Source organism: Balaenoptera acutorostrata, chromosome 6 (assembly GCF_949987535.1).
Source record: "Balaenoptera acutorostrata chromosome 6, mBalAcu1.1, whole genome shotgun sequence".
Classification (NCBI taxonomy): Eukaryota; Metazoa; Chordata; class Mammalia; order Artiodactyla; family Balaenopteridae; genus Balaenoptera; species Balaenoptera acutorostrata.
The window spans coordinates 39988990-40008671 of NC_080069.1; the positions used below are offsets into that span (position 1 = coordinate 39988990).

The 19682-nt window shown below is 46.4% G+C and overlaps 1 protein-coding gene across 2 annotated transcripts in view; it reads left to right on the top strand.

The window, feature by feature from the left end:
- GOLM1 (golgi membrane protein 1) overlaps positions 1-19682 on the top strand; it is a 64210-nt gene that overhangs the window by 11366 nt on the left and 33162 nt on the right. For both annotated transcript variants that reach the window (XM_057549300.1, XM_057549301.1), the window contains exon 3: positions 1346-1525. In XM_057549300.1, coding sequence (XP_057405283.1) covers positions 1346-1525 — 180 coding nt within the window. The remainder of the gene's footprint in view (positions 1-1345; positions 1526-19682) is intronic.

Here is a 19682-nt window from a genome sequence, read left to right on the forward strand (position 1 = left end):
TTTTCCTTATCATTTTAGCAAGCGTCAGAATAATTTTTCTTTAAGGATATATTGCATACATTACCTTCTTTTGTACACAGACTCTCTCAGGTTGGGATTTTATGTTCCCCATTTCACAGGTGGGCAAACTAAGGCTCGGAGAGGTTAAGGACGAGGGGAGCTGGGATGCCAACCCAGTCTTTCTGACGGCAGAGCTTGAGCTCTTAGCCATGGAAATCCATCCCATAGGGGCGTTTTGCCCTCCTCTCATGCTTACCTCCCACGGTTGTAGTGCTTTCGTCTGAGCTTCCACTGGACCCCTGTTCTCTGGGCAGATGGGGTCTTGGTGTCCAGAGAATTGAATCTGTTTTCAGAGATTGTGTCTTATAAAGAGTGTTAAATGCTCTGTTAGTGAGGAAAAGGAACTAAATATTTGAGCACCAGCTCACGCCCGGTAAAGCATAAGGCATTTTATGTACAGGCAGACCTTGGCGATATCCCGAATTCAGTTCCAGACTGCCGCAATAAAGCCAATAGCGCAATAAAACAAGTCACGTGAGTTTTTGTTTTCCTAGTGCATAAAAAGTTATATTTACACTATATGGTAGTCTGTTAAGTGTTCAATAGTGTTATGTCTAAAAAAAATACATACTTAATTTAAAAATACTGCTGGGACTTCCCTGGCGGTCCAGTGGTTAAGACTTCTCGCTTCCAATTCAGGGGTGCGGGTTCGATCCCTGGTCGGGGAACTAAGATCCCCACATGCTTCGAGGCACGGCCAAAAGATAAAAAAATAAAAATACTTTACTGCTAAAAAAATGGTAACCATCATCTGAGCCTTCAGGGAGTCATAGTAGTAACTTCAATGATCATGATTGCAGATCATCATAACAAATATAATAATAATGAAAAAATTTGAAATATGGCGAGAATTACCAAAATGTGACACAGAGATGTGAAGTTAACAAATGCTGTTGGAAAAATGATGCTGACAGACTTGCTCCACGCAGGGTTGCCACAAACCGTCAATTCCTAAAAAACACAGTATCTGTGAAGCTCAATAAAATGAGGTGTGTGTGTACCTGCCTCATTCAGGCCTCCCAAATCCCTGTGAGGGGTGTGGTGGTGTTTCCACGGAGACACGCGGTGGAGACACAGATGCTCAGAGAAGTGAATTCCACCATTTCTCTAGAATAACCTGTGGGAGCATCTGCACCGCTGACCTAAAAGATTGAGCCCTGGGAACACACCGTGTGTGACCGCGCTTGATGCTGGCTGGGGCCCCAGTGTGGTCTTGCTGAGGGAGCGCAGGCGGTCTGGTCTGGAGATGGCTTGACACGGTCCTTACGCTGCGATGTCCTTGCAGACGCGCATCGTGGAGCTGGAAGGCAGGGTCCGCAGGGCGGCAGCGGAGCGAGGGGCCGTGGAGATGAAAAAGAACGAGTTCCAGGGGGAGCTGGAAAAGCAGCGGGAACAGCTGGACAAAATTCAGTCCAGCCACAACTTTCAGATGGAGAGCGTCAACAAGTTATACCAGGATGAAAAGGCAAGACCTGCTTGGTTTTCCTCTTAATTCTGTTCTAAGTACCATTTATATACCCTCTCGAATTCTCCTCAGTGGGAGGATAAGCCGCTGTGTGTGTATGTAATGTAGTTACGTGGAATGAGCCTCTTGATCAAGCTTTGGGTGTCTCCTCATATCGCTGTTAGGCCCTGGGTGGGTTTGTTGGAAAAACTTTTGCAGTGCTGATAAATGGGAGAAATGCAAAAGAACTGTCTTAGCGGCACGTTCGTCCTGCTGTTACCTTTTTTCCTTACTTTCTACAAGTTTGCATTAAGTACCTACTCTGTGCCAGGCCTGTGCCGGATGCTTGTATCTCACAGAGGAATAGCATTTGTGCCCTTGAGCATCTCACAGTGAGAGGAGATGTAGACCTCCTCATATATACTAACAAAGAAGGTAGGGGACCCAAGAGTGCTGGTTTTTAAATTTAAAGAATACCAGATCCTGCACAGATTAAAAAAGGGGCTTCCCATTAGTGAGCGTATCTAAGCTTTACGTGTCTTGCTTTTTCTGGTTTTCTTGGGACTGTGTGACTCTGCTTTCCTGTTTGTTAAATTGTATAATGGTGTGAGTTACTAATATCTTCCTTTCTAAAGTGCATCAAACTCATGACTATTTCCTCGCAAGATTTGACTATTTCCTACTAAAACCAAGTCCACATTCAAGATAATGGATCTCAGGATATGACCTCCTTCCAATAAATCAAGCATTTCACAGAGAGAGAGGCACACGGATTAGTAAGAGCCAAATCTGTGTAGAGTGCTACTAGTTACCAGATCATGAATCATTTCTAGATAGGGCCTCAGACTTTTCCTGTGTAACTGGTTTAAAAGGTGAGAAATACTTTTTTTTTATTTGTGGAGTACTTTCTCATAGTCACAAGTGTGTATTTCTCCTTTGGGAATTGTTCCAGTTTTAATGCTGTTATAGGAAAGTGCTCCCTATAACTATAATAAAGTGCTTTCCTATAGGAAAGTTCTCCCTTTTTCTCATGTGTGGGTGACAGTATCTGTGCTCCTGAAATCCCCTTTAACTGAATAGAATGGGACCTTGCCATTTCTCACAGTGTGTACACATGCTTAACCTCCTGAAGCACGCTTTGGGAGGCGGCAGAGTTTATTCTCAAGGGACAGAGTTGGCAGAAACTCCATCTGGGATTTGCAGGACGTGCCGAGAAGGTCTCTGGCACCCTGGCCCTCTGCCCAGTTAGGAAGGAGGCCTGTGATGGGACCTGGGGAGTGTTGGGCTGGGAAAGGGGACCCAGCAGAGACCAGCAGCCTTGCCCCATTGGGCCTGGGCCGGACAGGGCAAGGTGGGAAGGACCGTACGTGCTGAGGTCTGGGACCAGCCAGAGCAAGGTTTTCCCATCTACAGGGAGGGAGGAAAAAGGAGGAAGTTTTGTGTACCTGTCTGCCTGCCTCTCCACCCCTGTGTGTATGTGTGTCATTACCTGAAAATTTGACTCTTTTTTTCTGTAGGAAGAATTGTCTTTTATTGATACTCTGAGTCTCTGGCCTTCTACGTTTTGTTTTTAACTTTTTTTTTTTGAAATGGTAGTGATAGAAGATAGAAGGGCTGTTCGTGTCTGCATGTGGTGTTTGCTTATTGCTTTTAACTGTCCTTGTTTTCTTAACTTCATCAGTCTCCCAAACGCCTCTGAAATTTTACTGGCTCATGAAATCCAAAATTCTGGGAATGACTAATCTCTCTTTTCATACTCCTCCAAGCTCCTGGATATTTTTGTGCATTGCACAAAGTGTGGGTGCCTGTTTGGGGTGGGGAGAAGGAAAAGCGATTGCAGGGTAATTTCTGCTCATGGGACCTTCTGCCTTGGCCTTGGTACGCCGAGGGGCTCCAGAGTCCCGTAAAACAGGTTGCAGACAGCCGTGCTTCCCGTATTGTATGGGCAGAGTCCTCAGACACTGCGCTGCACAGAACCATTTGTTCTAGCGAATTCATAGTAACACAGTCAATGAAGCTTCACCACAGGCAAGCCCTAGATATAGAAATGCTGGTTTATTGAGTGTAAGCTTTTGTGGGGATAAGACTTCAGACTTGGAATTCTTTGAAATGTGATTGACTGACTCTTTCCTAAAAACATCTGCCTCTATAGGAGGAAATGAGAGGGAACATCTCCCAGCCAGAAACCAGGTGACTGTTACACCTCGGTTCTGAATGCTTCAGTTTTATGGCTTCTTTTTAAAAAAGGGGACATAATGCGGGATCTTAGCACTCCTGCCCCACCCCCAAGTTCAAGAACTGTTTGAGCATCCAAGGGGAGGGAGGCTCTTGCAGTCACAGCAAACATCTAACAGTGGATATTGAAAGTCGAGGAGCCCCAGTACAGAAGGTAAAGTACACATTGGAGAGAGAGTCATATAGCCGCTGGGAAAGGGTGAGAGTCCTTTCATTTGGAGCTTTAAGCTTTTAGGAGATATGATACAAAGTTCTTTTCATTTTGGGGGTGGGGATGGGGGCGCGTTTCTTAGCTCCAGGAGGATTTTTGCCGTAGCTTGGGGTGGCGGTGAATGGCATGGGGCTTCCGGCCAGGCAGCCCTGGGTTCGAATCCTTGTTTTCCTTAACTGCATGATTTCAGGGAGGTCAGTTAAGTTCTCTGGACCTGTTTTCTCAGCCGCCAAGTGGAAATAACGACAGAATCCCTTTTGCAGTGTGGCTGCAATGATTCGGTGTAATATTTATGAAGGGTTTATCACAGTGCCTGACATGGAGCAGAAGCCCGAAACGCGGTAGCTAGTATTATGGCAACTAGTCGTCGTGGTAGTAATGGTGATAGCGTAGGGGTAGAGGTAGTAGTAAACCACAGCGTCTGGAGTGATAATATTATTATTATTATTTTTTGGTGTGGACTCTTCGTTTTCTTCTAAATTAAAACCACAAGACCAGATGGTCCTGGCTTTCAGAAGAGATGAAGGAGGGGCTGGGGTGTCTGTTAGAGCCAAGCGCGAACAGCGCATTTGAGCCGTGGAAAGAGCACCAACAACGGCTGTCACACCAGTGACCAGAGCGCATGTTTTTCAAATCTCTGCCGAGCCAGGGTTACGTTCAGCATTACACAGGGATTGTCTCCTGTCTTTCTCTCAGCAGCCTCATGAAGTTGGTGCTCATTGTACAGGGAGGGATCTGAGGTCCAAAGGGAGTTCGTAACTGTCACCTAGGATGTGACCTAGACCCTGGATGGCCGCCAGCGGGGCCTCCATCTCTGCCCCTGGCCTCCTTCTGCTCTGTGCAGACCCCGCTTCTCTGGGCCGCAGGGGGCCTCTCCAGAGCTCTCCATCACCTAAATCACGCAGGGGGCCTGGGTGTGGCCACAGAAGAAACCAGGTTGGCCTGAGTTGGTAGCTGTTAAAGCCGGACGATGGGATCACTTTTCTGTCTCCTTGCTTCGAAAGACTACTGTATTCCCGCTAGCTCTCCTTTGTCCCCAGTTCCAAATTCTGAGGCAAAAAATACCTGATTGTTTCAGTCTGGCTGGGAAGTCCTCAGAGAAGTTGGGCTGGTCCGTCACCCCAGTACATGACTCTGTGTTATCTATTTCTTTTAATCTTAGGAAGTTAGCACTCGTGCTTTGAATTGGAATGAGGCTCTTTTTCAGAATTTTAAAGACCCTACTGGTGGACTGATAGTGATTCTCAGCTGTGGGAGGAGCTGGCTTGCTGGCATGTATGGGTGCAAATCTCACGTGACCTAGGGAGTGGCAGCCTCGGCCAGCATCCTCACCTCAGGCTGGCATTGCTACTCTGCATGGGTATAAAAGTCCCCAAGTGGGGGGCTGGGTAGAAGCTTGTAAGCTGAACCTATCAGGGACAGTGTGGTAATGAAATTCATGCTTCGTTCGGGTCAACACTGTCTAACAGAATTCCCTGTGACGGTGGAAATGTTCCTTTTTTTTGTTCTGTGGTACGGTAGCCGCTGGCCCCGTGTAGCTGTTGAATACCTAAAATGTGGCTAGTGGGACTAAGGAACTGAATTTTGAGTTTTATTTAATTTTAACTAATTTAAAATTAAATAGCCAGATATTGGACAGCACAGGTTTGGACAGTAGAGACAGACCAAAAGCAAAAATAAACAAATGGGGCTGTCTCAAACTGAAAAAGCTTTTGCACAGCAAAGGAAATTATCAACAAGACCAAAGGCTGCCAGATGAATGGGAAAAGATATTTGCAAACTATGTATCTGATAGGTGTTAGTATCTAAAATACGCAGAGAACTCATACAACTCAACATCAGAAAAACAAAGAACCCGATTAAAAAATGGGCAGAGGATCTGAATAGACTTTTTTTTTCAAGGAAGACATACAGATGGCCAACAGGCACATGAAAAGGTGCTCAACATCACTAATTGTCAGGGAAATGGAAATCAAAACCACAGTGAAATATCACCTCACACCTGTCAAAATGGCTATTATCAATAAGACAACAAATAACAAGTGTTGGCAAGGATGTGGAGAAAAGAGAACCCTCCTGCACTGTTGGTGGGAATGTAAATTGGTGCAGCCACTATGGAGAACAGTATGGAGGTTCCTCAAAAAAATTAAAAATAGAACTACCATATGATCCAGCAGTTCCACTCCTGGGTGTGTATCCTAAGAAAACAAAAACACTGATTTGAAAAGATATATGCACCCCTGTGTTCATTGCAGCATTATTCACAATAGCCAAGATATCGAAGCAACCTAAGTGCCCATCAGTAGATGAATGGATAATGAAGATGTGGTGTATACATACAGTGGAATACTATTCAGCCATCAAAAAGAATGAAGTCTTGCCATTTGCAAAAACTTGGATGGACCTAGAGAGTATTATGCTAAGTGAAATAAGACAGAGAAAGACAAATACTGTATGATTTCTCTTATATGTGGAATCTAAAAAACAAAACAAATGAACAAACAACAGAACAGAAACAGACTTATAGATACAAAGAACAAACAGATGGTTGGTTGCCAGAGGGGAGAGGGGAGGTGGATGGGGGGAGGAAAGAAATAGGTAAGGGAGATGAAGCGGTGCAGACTTCCAGTTGCAAAATAAATGAGTCACAGGCATGAAGTATAGGGAATATGGTGAATAACTGTGTAATATCTTTGTATGATGGCAGATGGTAGCTAGACTTACTGTGGTGATCATTTTGAAATGTATAGAGATATTGAGTCACTGTGTTGTGTAACAGGAACTTACATAGTGTTGTAGGTCAAGTATACCTCAAAAACAAACAAAATAATAGAAAAAGAGATTAGATTTGTGATTACCAGAGGCGGGGCCGGAGGTGGGAGGAGGCAGAATTGGATGAAGGCGGTCAAAAGGTACAAACTTCCAGTTACAAGGTAAATAAGTACTAGGGTGTAAGGTACACCATGATAAATATAATTCACACTGCTGTATGTTATGTATGAAAGTTGTTAAGAGGGTAAATCCTAAAGAGTTCTCATCATAAGGAAGAAAAATTTTTTTGTTTCTTTAATTTTATATCTATGAGACAATGTTCACTAAACTTATTTGATAATCATTTCATGATGTATATAAGTCAGATTATTATGCTCTACACCTTAAACTTACACAGTGCTGTATGCCAATTATATCTCAATAAAACTGAAAGGAAAAAATTAAATAGCCAAATAGTAGACAGCACAGGTTTGGATCATAGAGGCAAAACTCATGTAAAACCCCTGATTTTTGGCCTCTGAGTTAACAGTCATGTTCCGTGGAGGAGCAGTTGGGCCAAGGCTGGGTCTCCTTTGCTTCTTTGGTGCCTTTTCCTTTTCTCTGTAGGGTTCAGAATTGGGCGATGGAAGATGAGGTCACCTCATCGGGTGGCTGTGCTCCCCATCAAAGCCTCTGTTGCTTGCCAGAGTTCAGTGGTGCAGAATCATTAGTTCAGCTTATGAAATTGGCTGGTGTTTATGCCTCACCTTGGGGTTTTGAATTTACTGGTTACAGAAGTTGTTTCAGAGCAATTGCTCTTCACCTGGCTGCCCAGCACAATCACCTGGGAGCTTACCCAAGAGATACAGAGTTTTAAAATACACTAGGTCAGGAATTCCCTGGCAGTCCAGTGTTTAGGACTCCGTGCTTCCACTGCGGGGGGCATGGATTCGATCCGTGGTCGGGGCACTAGGATCCCACAAGCCGTGTGGTTTGGCCAAAATAAATAAATGAAATAAAATAAAGAATCAATATATATACTGATAAATAAAATACACTAGGTCAGAATCTCTGAATGTTGGGCCTCAGAAGTATAGAATTTTCAAAAAATTGTATGCACTCGCAGTGTGTGCACAGGCACAAGATCATCATGGTGCAGGTAGCTAATCCAGAGACTGCTGATGGAGATGGGATGTTTCATGGTATTATACTTTTAAAAATAAGATTGTGTTCTCAGGTTTCTATTTTCATTTTTTTTGACCCTTCCTCAATGAAATGATTTTGAAAGTAGAGGGCATTATAAATAGATATAATTCTGTAAAAAGAAATTGACAGTACTGTTACAAAGTAGTTGCTTTTTTTCCCTAAGATTTACTTTTCATCTTTACCCACGTTTACTGGAATCTTTGGAGGTTTTTAGATGTGCCAGGCTGCAGATGTACTGCTCACTGCTGTTCCCCTGAGAGCGCCATCCACCCAGATGTGGGACAGAGGTGTGTCTCAGGGTCGTCAGTACCGAGACCAACTTGCTCAGACTCCCCTTCAGATGTCACCGAGAATGGGTGGGAAACATCACGTGAGCTTCTCAACAGCTGCGCTACAGTGACGTCATGAGACCTAGAACAGTTTCATTATGAAATAGCTGGATGTGCAGAAAGGTCAGAAGACTAGTAAGTTAATACCTCTGTGCTCCTCACTCAGGAATTATTTAAAACAAAAACATAAAGTTGTGGTCCCCTGTGTCTTCCCTGTCAGTTCCTTCCCTCTTTCCCTCCTGCTCAAAGCCACTACTGTGAATTTTAATGATAGTAGTTTCTATTTCTGAACTTTTACTACATGCGTCTAAAGCAATGCAGTTTTTTTCTTTTTTGGGAGTTCTTACTGTATGTTTGGTTGCTCTAACACTCTTAACTTGCTTTTTACAGTGAACGTTGTTTTTGAGGTCTCTGTTGGTATATAGATCTAGTTTATTCATTCTCACTGCCGTGCCCTATTTCTTTGCATAAATATAGCACAGTTTACCCACCCCTGCTATGGGACCGTAAGTTGTTTCTACGGTCTGGCTGTTGCAGAGAATGAGCTGCTTCTACTGGGCTCCCTCAGCACCTGTGAGTTTCAACAAGCTTGCAGTATTTTTCTGACTATAGTTTGGGACCCATTAATGAGCCATGAATAATAATTTATTAGGTTATGACCCACATTGGAAACATTTAAAATATTAGAGTACTGTTATATCATTTTGTATTGTTTGGTCAAACCATTGTGTCAGCTTATATATAAAAATATATGTGTGAATGTTTACACTGTATTATAAGAAAATTTGTCATTGTGAGTCATGGTCACAGGAGTTTTAGGGATAAACTTAAAAGTTGAATTGCTGGAACAGAAGTTGTACATATATATTATTACATTTTTATTAGCTCTTTCCACCTTGCTCACCAAATGTGGTCCTGCTGTTGTTGTCTTTTTCTTGCGGCACCTTCCTGGCCTGTTCCTTTTTCACCAGCCACAGCCCATTGGATGCAGGGAGAAACCTGGCACAGTGAAGTGCACCCATTGCCAGGGCAGCGGCTGATCAGTCAGGTTCTCTGTCTTGATAATTTGAACCAAATCTCACAGACTGACCGCTTGATGGTAAACACTTCAAATGAGACTTCAGATGATTCTTGGAGATTGGACTGTCATTTTCATTTTCTTTCTTTTCTGCATTCCTGTCTGTTGCATAAATAGATGTGGTTGAGACCGTTGGCATAAATGCTACTATGCAAGTTAACTGGGTGGAAACTCATTTCCTGAGTTATATATAAGTAGGGATATTCAGCTTTGTTTTAACACAAAAAATGATCGTGTATGAGTCAGGATTAAGTAAATGTCAAAAAATTGTCTTTTTCTTAATTATCAAAATATTGTTGTTGTAGACAATTTTGAAAATGTAAAAAGAAAATCAAAATCACCTGTAATTCCATCACTCAGAGATTAACCACTGGGAACCTTCCACCCCCTTTTAAAAAATACACATTACACTCAAGCTTTTATAAATGATGGTTGCATTCAAGCTTTTATAAATGTAGTGTGCCGTGAAGATTGTAGATAAAGTGGGTTCTTTAAATGATAAACGTGTTTGAACACACCTAGTTTTTTTTTTTTTTAATTATTTATTTATTTATTTATTTATTTATGGCTGTGTTGGGTCTTCGTTTCCGTGCGAGGGCTTTCTCCATTTGCGGCAAGCGGGGGCCACTCTTCATGGCGGTGCGCGGGCCTCTCACTGTCGCGGCCTCTCTTGTCGCGGAGCACAGGCTCCAGACGCGCAGGCTCAGTGACTGTGGCTCACGGGCCCAGCTGCTCCGTGGCATGTGGGATCTTCCCAGACCAGGGCTCGAACCGCTGTCCCCTGCATTGGCAGGAGGATTCTCAACCACCGCGCCACCAGGGAAGCCCACACACCTAGTTTTTGCACGTCATTTAAAAAGACCCAGAAACTCTTGGCTTATTCTGCATTGTTATCTTAGGGGTATTGAGGTGACCCTCCCTTAGGTAGGAAGGCAAGGGTATAATTCCAGATAAGAGGATTCTTCATAAATGTTTGCTGAAGGGAACTTTTGTAGACTGCCTTGACATCAAATTGGCGTAGGGGACCATGTTTTGAATGTGAAGATCTGCGTTTGAGTCAAGTGAACAGGATTATACATATATGTGTTGTCCTGTTATTTATTATTGGATAACAAATTGCCCCCAAACACAGTGGTTTAAAACCATGACAGACATTTATTTTGCTCATAGTCTGCACTTTGGGAGGGCCCAGAGGGAACAACTTGTCTCTACTCCACACTCCACCATCCGGGGTGCCCTTTTTTTTTTAATATTTATTTATTTATTTGGTTGCACCAGGTCTTAGTTGCGGAAGGCGGGCTCCTTAGTTGTGGCATGCAGTCTCTTAGTTGCGACATGCATGTGGGATCTAGTTCCCTGACCAGGGATCGAACCCGGGCATTGGGAGCCCGGAGTCTTATCCACTGCGCCACCAGGGAAGTCCCTGGGGTGCTTTGAAGGCTTGGGGTGGAGTTGCCTGAAGGTTCCCTCGCTCGTGTGTCTGGCAGTCAGGGACCCTACACGTGGCTTTTCCATGTGGCTGGCGGCTTCCTCGAAGCATGGAGGCTGGGTTCCCAGGGTGATGATACCAACAGAGGGAGAGGGAGCGAGCAATTCAGGAGGAAGCTGTCATCTTTTACAGGAGTTTCCCAGGGCTGCCAGGACAAATACCACGAACTGGATGGCTTAAAACGCAAAGCTTGATTTTTCATGGTTCTGGAGGCTGCAAGTCCACAATCAGGGTGTCAGCAGGGCCATGCTCCCTCAAAGGCTCTAGGGGAGGACCCTTCCTTGGCTCTTGTAGTAGATTCTGGTGTTTGCTGGCGGTTTCTGACATTCCTTCACCTGCAGGTGCATCACTCCAGTCTCTGCCTCTGTCTTCCCTCTGGGTCTCTGTACCTTCACCTCTTCTCTTTAGTCATGCTGATTCGGGGCCCACCCCCCTGACTTCACTACAACTTACATCTGCACAGACCCTGTTTCTAAATGAGGTTGTTAACAGGTTCATTCACAGGTTCTGGGTGGACATGAATTTGGGGCTACAGTATTCAACCCCGTATACCTTTCACTGGCTGGGCCTCAGAAGTCTGCAGGGTCACTTCCTGTGCATTAGTTAGAAGCAGGTCACTAAGGCCAGACCAGATGAAAGGGGCGGGAATTAGACTCCATTTTGGGGAGCAGTGTCAAGAACTTGAGGGGATATTTTTAAACCGCCGCATTTGTGTGGGTACAAATAATCCTCACATAGGCACCCAGTGAAATACTATTTTCTTTGTACCGGCGTATAGGTGTATACCTACAAAACAGGTTTTTAAGGGTCCTCAGTGGAAACAGAGCCCCAGGTTGTAGTTAGTTTTGGCAAAAGCTAATGGAGAGTCTCTTGTACAGGTCTGCTTCGACTCCTGAGGATGGCACAGAGCGGTTGAATTCATTCTTTTACTCTTGGCAGAATGCCGGTTAATGTTTGTGGGTCTGAAGACTTACCAGGATCTTGGGTAGCCTCCTGGCTAGTTGCTGCCCTGTAGCCACGTGGTGGCCCTAAAGGCATTTGAGGGGCTGATTACCTAATATCTGAGATGGTCGGGGGAGAAGTCTGGGAGACCCTGAATTACTAAGTAGCACTTTGTCCAGGGAAGGCTGAACGTCCTGCTGTTGTGTTCATTTTCACTTGCCAGAAGTGAGAGTCAGAAATAGCTTCATTTGCCATAGTTTTGTTTGGGACATTCTTTCGAGGCTGGTTTCTTGCAGCCATTTGTCTGCTTTGGCATATTGAGACTTTTCACTTATTTGTTAAAATATGTAAATTAACACTGAGTAGTGCAAAGAAAATCGTTTGAGTAACATTTCATTTGTGGTGGAAATACGGTTCCCGTGTCGTTCCTGACCTGAAAGAAGAAAGATGGTAAAGCGGGAGGGTGGAAGAGGGGACGCTGGCGACACGTTAACTGTTTTGTGTCCAGGAAGAGGAAATCTTAAATAGAAGAGGCAGCTGGGAAGGTGGAGGGAGGACGGGCCCCCATTCCACTTGCCTCGGCCCCCTGCTGTCACTCACCTGTGTGACCTGCGCCCCCATCGAGGTGGCCTATCAGCTGCTGGTTTGTCCTCTCTTGTACGGTGACGTGGGGCACGAAGGGGCTCTGGAAGGCATTATTTGAGGTGAGCGGCGGGAAAATATCCTACGTTTCTGGGGCTTTCCTGTTGTGAGTGACGGGTAGTGAGGGGGGTGGTGTTGGGGCCAGGAGAACCCCAGGTGTGTGCCTCCTGGCTCCTGTGCGGTGTTTGGACCTGGGCCGGGGCTGCTTCCCTCGGTCGCGGCAGCGCTGGTTTCTATGAGTGACTTCCTCTGTAAGATTCTGCCTCTTGAAAAGGAAACGACGAGCATTAAGAAGTCTGGCCATTTGTCCTGCTTTAGAGTTCCCCAAATGCTTTCACACATGTGAACACATGTCATTTCTCAACGTGCCAGCCTGGGAGACAGGCACTGTCACCTCTGAGATGGAAGCGAGGACTGACCCCCTAAGAGGTAACCCGGCTCGGGGACCTGCAGAGTGGCCGGCGGGGGCAGGGCTGGGCCTGGGCTGCTGGTTCTTTCCATCCCTTTGGCCTCACCACCCTGAATTTTCAAACAGCAGGACACAGTTCTGAGTGTTCCAGTTTCTTCTTTCTGGGCCAGCCTTTCTTCCGTAGCTGGGAACAGTAATGATTTTCTTCCAGACAGTGGGTTTTCTTAGGGAATCAGAGTGGGCTTGTGCAGATAAAAGTAGTTTTTTTGATTTTTATCACCTTTTACCACTGTGGTTGACTGAAGAATCAAGGGTTCTAAAATAGCTTTTCTGTTTTTATTGCCGTAAATTCTCCATGTCCATTTCTATCCATCTGTTCAGTATTTATTCTGCCAGGTGCTGGCCTTGAACCCTGTGGTGGACCAGGCCGGGCCCTTTGTCTGTGCACTTCCCGTCGAATGCAGCAGAAAGACGAGTTAATAGGTCTATCGGGGTCGATTTTTAAGCAGAAAGGAGTTAGTACAGGGAAGCAGGTGACTATAGAAAGGTGGGAGGGTCTGGAGGAGCAGCCCCGGGCCAGGGACGGCTCCTGGGGCACCAGGCAGGACTGGCCCCGAAGGCGCGCTCCCTGTGCCCGACCTAGAGCTGGACGGGAGGCGGCTGCTGCACCTGTAGCTCAGAGCCAGGGTCCCCGTGCCTTGCTGCATTCCGCACCTCCAGCCCCCTCACCCTGTTCAGCGTTCCAGTCGCAAGTGAACACCTCTGATCTGAATCTATAAATCCTGCTGGGAAGGAATCTGAAGAACGTGCATTAGCCTTTGCCATTCAGGAGGGCACAGTAAGTAAGAGCTGCGTGCCTCAGACGCCTAGTGCATCTTCCACCAGGCAGGTGGAGCGGGGTGTCTGCACGCTGTGTGAGTCGCCGTGTGAGGAGAGCCGTCTCACGTGTCACCTGGAAGTGACAGGTGAATGTGTCCCTCCCGGGGTGCGGGGACAGCACCTGGTGGCTGGGCGTAGAGAGAGTGGGGTTGGACGCAGAGTAGAGAGGGGTGCAGGGGTCCTAAGAAGAGGGTCTTTTTTAAGTCACTAGGGGGTTTGGACTTGAGTTCGAGGACAGGGGAACCATCACAGGGTTCAAGCTGTAGATGAAGGCTGTCAGATCAGATCTGGCGGCTTAAAAGGCAGGCCCGGGCCCCTGGGGAGCGTGCTTAGGGTAGGGAGCAGGGCAGAGAGGAGGCAGACCACTCAGGCAGCTCTTGAAATATCTGAATCAAACATGTTGCTGAGCTGAATTGAGGTAGGAGTGGAATGAATTCTGTAAAGTGAGCATATTTGAGAGACGGCCAGGAGGAAGAGTGGAAAGGCCTGGGTGGCAGGTGGGATGGGTTGAGGTGAGGGACAGGTCTGTATAGAGGCAGAAAGGGGAAGCAGGTGAAAGCAATCCACCAAAAATCTGTTTCCGAGAAAAAGTGTTTCAGAAGACTCTCAGTCTTTTCAGGTTGTAAATACTCTAGTTTGCTGCTTGAATGTAGCCTTCAAAAACAGCTTTGTGATTAAACTCAAGTAATTTACCCCGAACATTAAAAAGAAAAAAGAGTGTTTGTTAGGAGAAACAGCAAAACACATTTTCTGCGCCGTCCCTGCTTTGCAGGAAACGCACCTGGGGTCTGTTGTGGTTGATGCTGGACGTCAGGAGAAGCTAAGGGAGAAGCTTACTTGATTCAAGACCCAATTAGATGTCACAGTACGTCCTGGGTTAACTCCACGGGGAGGGCGGTATCTTGCCTTCCCGTCTGTGAATTGCCCCTGACCGTCTGGGTTGAGCAGGCGGGCGTGTGTTTTCTGTGCTCTGCTCTCCTGTGTCCACAGGAAGGGAAACAAGCCCTGCAAAGGTGCTCGCTCTCCGCTCGGCTTCTTCCTACAGGAAAGAGCCTTTCCGTCACCATCTTGCTCCTCGGGAGCGAGGGGCGCCCCCGGGTGGCTTTGTCTTGTTCTCCCCTCCTCCCAGTTCCCCAACCCTCTCTTCTTCTAACCCAGCACTGCGGGACAGGCGTTTGACGTGAAATACAAAAAGGGAATTTGACCTAGCCGTCTTTTCATGTATTTCCCTGTGGTGTTGATGAGTGAGATCTGCGGTTTCGTGTTTAAAACAGTGTGGGATGTGTTAGGAGCGCTGGCTGCAGCCCTGGATCTGTACACTTAGTTGAGTTTTCTCCTTAGTCCCCAAGTGTCTGTGTACACCCTGTTTGTGGAAAGTCAGAACTTCCCAAACTGTGGCCTCTCCCACAGGGGAGGGCGAGTTGTTGGGATTCCCATTTGGGAACAGGAAAACTGGCGCCCACGGAAGGGGCTCAGCCCAGCTTCTCCTGCGGCCTGTGCGGTGGGTGGGTCGGGAGGAGGCTGGACCCCACGCTGCTGGCGGAAGGGGCGCTTCCAGGCGGGTTGAAGGACAGCCAGGGAGCGTTTGGATTGCTGAGGCTGTACGTGCTGCCATCAGTGCTTTTCTTCCTCCGAAAGCAGGGATGAAGATTTTCCAGCTCCAGCCCCTGTGTGGGCAGCTTTCCAGCTGTGCCTGTCCTGGTGAGGGCTGGGGCGTGGTGCCGAGGAGGGGCACCCCAAGTGGGCTGCTCCAGGGGAAGGGCCCCACGTCCCCTGGCAGCTGATGACAGACCATCAGGGTCTGCGTGCTGAGAAGGAGGCCGTTCTGCCTGAGAGCCAGCTGCTAGAGAGGCAGCAAAGAAGCATCTGGGGTTCCTACTGCCTGCCCTGTTTGGGTCCTCCTGGCAGTTCTCTGTGACGCAGGTCACGGTGGGCTAGAGGCTGGGCTGGGCTCTCCCCCTCCCCTCCCCTCCAACCCCCCCACTCCCCTCCCCTCTACTCCCCCCCCACTCCCCTCCCCTCCTCTCCCCCTCCCCTCCCCTCCTCTACCCCTCCCCTCCCCTCCCCTCCTCCTCCCCTCCCCTCCTCTCCCCTCCTCCTCCCCCTCCCCTCCCCCTCCCCTCCCCTCCCCTCCCCTCCCCTCCCCTCCCCTCCTCTCCCCTCCTCTCCCCTCCTCTCCCCTCTCCTCCCCTCCTCTCCCCTCCTCTCCCCTCCTCTCCCCTCCCCTCCCCTCCTCCTCCCCTCCTCTCCCCTCCTCCTCCCCCCTCCCCTCCCCTCCTCCCCTCCTCTCCTCTCCCCTCCTCCTCCCCTTCCCCTCCCCTCCCCCTCCCCTCCCCTCTTCTCCCCTCCCCCTCCCCTCCCCCTCCCCTCCCCTCCCCTCCCCCTCCCCTCCCCTCCTCCTCCCCTCCCCCTCCCCTCCCCTCTTCTCCCCTCCCACTCCCCTCCTCTCCTCTTCCCCTTTCTCCTCTGCCTCCTTCCCTCCCTTCATCTTCCATTCCCTACCCTCCCTTCCTCCCCTCTCCCTCCATCTGTCCTCCCTCCTTTAACCATTGTGCCCCTTCCTGGGGAGCTGGGCATGGGTGTGAACCAGTCTTGGTCCAAGGCTACCTCCCTGTCGGCCTCGTTCTCATCTGCACGGTGGGCAGCTTGAGCAGACCTGGAATCAGAATCCACAGAACCTTCCGTCTCCTTTCAAGTCTTTTTATTTTCTTCAAGAAAATCACCACTCTCCCCCATCTTTTTTCTGATGCTCTCAATCTCTCTATTTATTTCTCTCTTTCTTGCTCCTCCCTTTTATCCCTTAATGAGCCTCAAAAGCCCTTATAGCTGATAAATTGTTGACGGAGCTGTATATACTGTGATAAGACAACTGCTCAGTTTGGGGAGTGAAATTGGAGTCGTCCCTGGGTAGCCTCGGGAGATCGGTTCCTGGACACCCTGTGGTTGCCAGCCTCCGTGATGCTCAGGCCCCGCGTATGACTGGTGGAGTGCAGCCCGCCCTTGTGTCTGTGGCTTCAACCGACGGCGGGTGTGAAATCCGTGGATACAGAGGGCCAACTGTGTAAGTGAGAAGTAACACGTGGGAAGGATCCGCGCCTCTAAAAGGTCTTGAGCCTCCCAAAATTCCCTTCAGAAAACAAAAGTTTGGGGATTCCCTGGTGGTCCAGTGGTTAGGACTCAGTGCTTTCACTGCCATGGCCTGGGTTTGATCCCTGGTCAGGGGACTAGGTAAGATCTTGCAAGCTGTGTGGCACGGCCAAAAAAAAAAAAAGTTAACCTCACTATCATCTAACTCACCTTTTTTTCCCACTAAAATCAGCCTTGTAGTTAAGATTTAAAAAAGGATTTGTTTTTAACTTTGCTTTTTCTGTTTTAATTATTGGCAGTGTCACAAGATTAGTGTGTCTGTGTGTGTAGACTAACTGTAGAAAAGTTTAAACATGAAAAAATAGACAGAATGATCTAATGGATTCCCAGTGTCCAACATCAAGCCTCAGTGATTATAATTCATGCCGTTTCGATCATTCATATTTCAGTACGTATCTCTAAAAGGTGGGATCATCCTTTGTCATAACTGCACTACCCCCAAACTCCAAATAATTTCTTAATATCAAATATTCCGCCAGTGTTCGCATTTCTGCATGTGATATTTTAAATTACAGCAGTGACTTATGTCAGCTGTAGGGTTTTGTGGACTGGACGTGTTGCCTCACCGTTTGTGCTGTGGTTTCTCTGAGAAACCACGTATGTTCAGTGGGCCAGCGTTTGGCCCACAGGCACCGTGGGTATGAAGCGTTTGGATGACAACTTGTCTGTTGTTGCTGTGAATCGGTGCCAGTGTGAGTGTGTAATCCTATCGGGGTGTCGTAAATAAATAATAACTAACTGGTACTCTCCTGCCCTCTCTTCTTATTGCTCAGGGGCTATGCTCTCTCTCTAGCAGGTGGCTGCTGAGCTCTGAAATGTCCCAGTTGAGATGTGCTGTAAGTGTAAAATGTGCTAGACTTCAAAGGCTTGGTGTGGGGAAAAAAAAAAAAAAGGAAAGTATCTCATTAATACTGTTATGTTGATTACATCTTGAAATGATAATTGGGAGGTATTTAGATTAAATAAAATATTAATATTTAATTTCATCTAATTTAATTGGGATGAATTCACACAACATAAAAGTCACCACTTTAATCATTTTAAAGCGTACAAGTCAGTGGTTTTTAGTATATTCACAGTGTTGTGCAGCCCTCACCACTATCTAATTCCAGGACATTTTCATCCTCTAAGAAGAAACGTGTACCCATGGAGCAGTCGCTCCTCGCTTTGCCCTCCCCCCAGCCCCCAGTGACCGCTAATTTATTTTTTCTGTATAGGTGTGCCTGTTACGGGTGTATACCGTGTTTTAGTGTGTCAATACTTCATTTCTTTTTATGCCTGAATAATATTCCATTATATGGATAGACCACTTCTTGTTTATCCAGTCATCACTTGATGGACATTTGGGTTGTTGCCACTTTTTTGGCTGTTCTGAATAATTCTGCTGTGAACATTTGTGGACAGTTTTTGTGTAGACATGTGTTCCCTTGGGGATATACCTAGCGGCAGAATTACTGGGTCATATGATAACCGTTCAGCTTTTTGAGGAGCTGGCAAATTGTTTTCCACGGCGACCGCACCATTTTACATTCTCACCAGCTGGGTCTGAGCGTTCCAGTTTCTCCACATCCTTGCAGTACTTGTTATTTTCCTTTTGTTTGTTTGTTTGTTTTTCTTGTAGCCATCCTGGTGTTGTGAAGTGGCACCTTCTCATTTTGATTTGCATTTCTCTAATGACGCTGAGCATCTTTCATGTACTTTTGGCCATTTGTGTATCTTCTTTGGGGAAATGTCTATTCAAACCCTTTGCCTAACCTGTTTCTTTTTTACTTAATGTAATGTAACTACTAGAGAATTTGAAACTCCCATATCTGACTGACATTATGTTTCTGTTGGGTAGCATTGCTTTGGGAGATTTTGAAATTGGTGAGGGGTAAAGAGAAAACCCTCATGAATACTTCATATTCTTCCCTTCATTCTTAATGTCATTCACCGGTCACGAAGGTTAAATTCTTCTTTTTGAGGTTCATCTCCCAGAGCATTAACAGGAATGTCATTACAAAGAAGTTATCCAGGCACCTGATTGCCGGTGGGTTGACAAGGGCTAGATTGTTTGAGGGTCATCTTTAGCAAGGCTTAAGACGGACCCACATCTTCAAAGCAGGTTGGTTATTTTAATGAGCCAAATAAACACAGCAATAAAGGTCACCTTCTCTTTTTTATAACGTGATGAGCCTCACACTTCCAGTGAGCTTTTCAAAAGTTAGCATTTTAACAACTTTAGTCACTTGTGTCTTACTGAGCTTTTCAGAACATGATAATCTATTGTAGATTTATTGCTTTGGAAATTTACTATGACATGTTGAGGTTATTTTCTTAGGAATCTAATGGAGAAATAGTTTGATAAAATGTACTTGTTTCCTGCCTGGAATAGAATGGTTATAATACATTTGTTTGTGGGTGATTCATTCCGAGGTCTTCTGAGCTTAGTGTCCACTTAAACTCTGGTGGTACTTCCTTGTCTGCTGCTGAGACGTCCCAGGGGACGGGTCACACACACCAGGAAGTACAGCTCCCCCCAAAGTCACTCTGCACCAAAATGCGAAAGTCAGCTGGGTTGTTTAGAGTACAATATGTAATTCATTTAAAAATAATTTTGTTTAATGCAGGTGTTTTTTTCCTTTATATTGAACCCCCCAAAAAAGCTAGAAGCGTTTTCCTAGTTTTCCTGAAAATGATTCAAGATTTTCAGTAAATATAAAGCTGCATATATAAAGATCTTGCTGGCATTTTATGGTTCTTTTCTCATTTACTTACGTGGAGACTGTATTTTTCCATGCGTCTGTAAGTAGGTGGGGGAAGATAACTAAAATGTATTTTGTTTGGAAGAATAAAGTCACATGGGAGACAAATATCTACA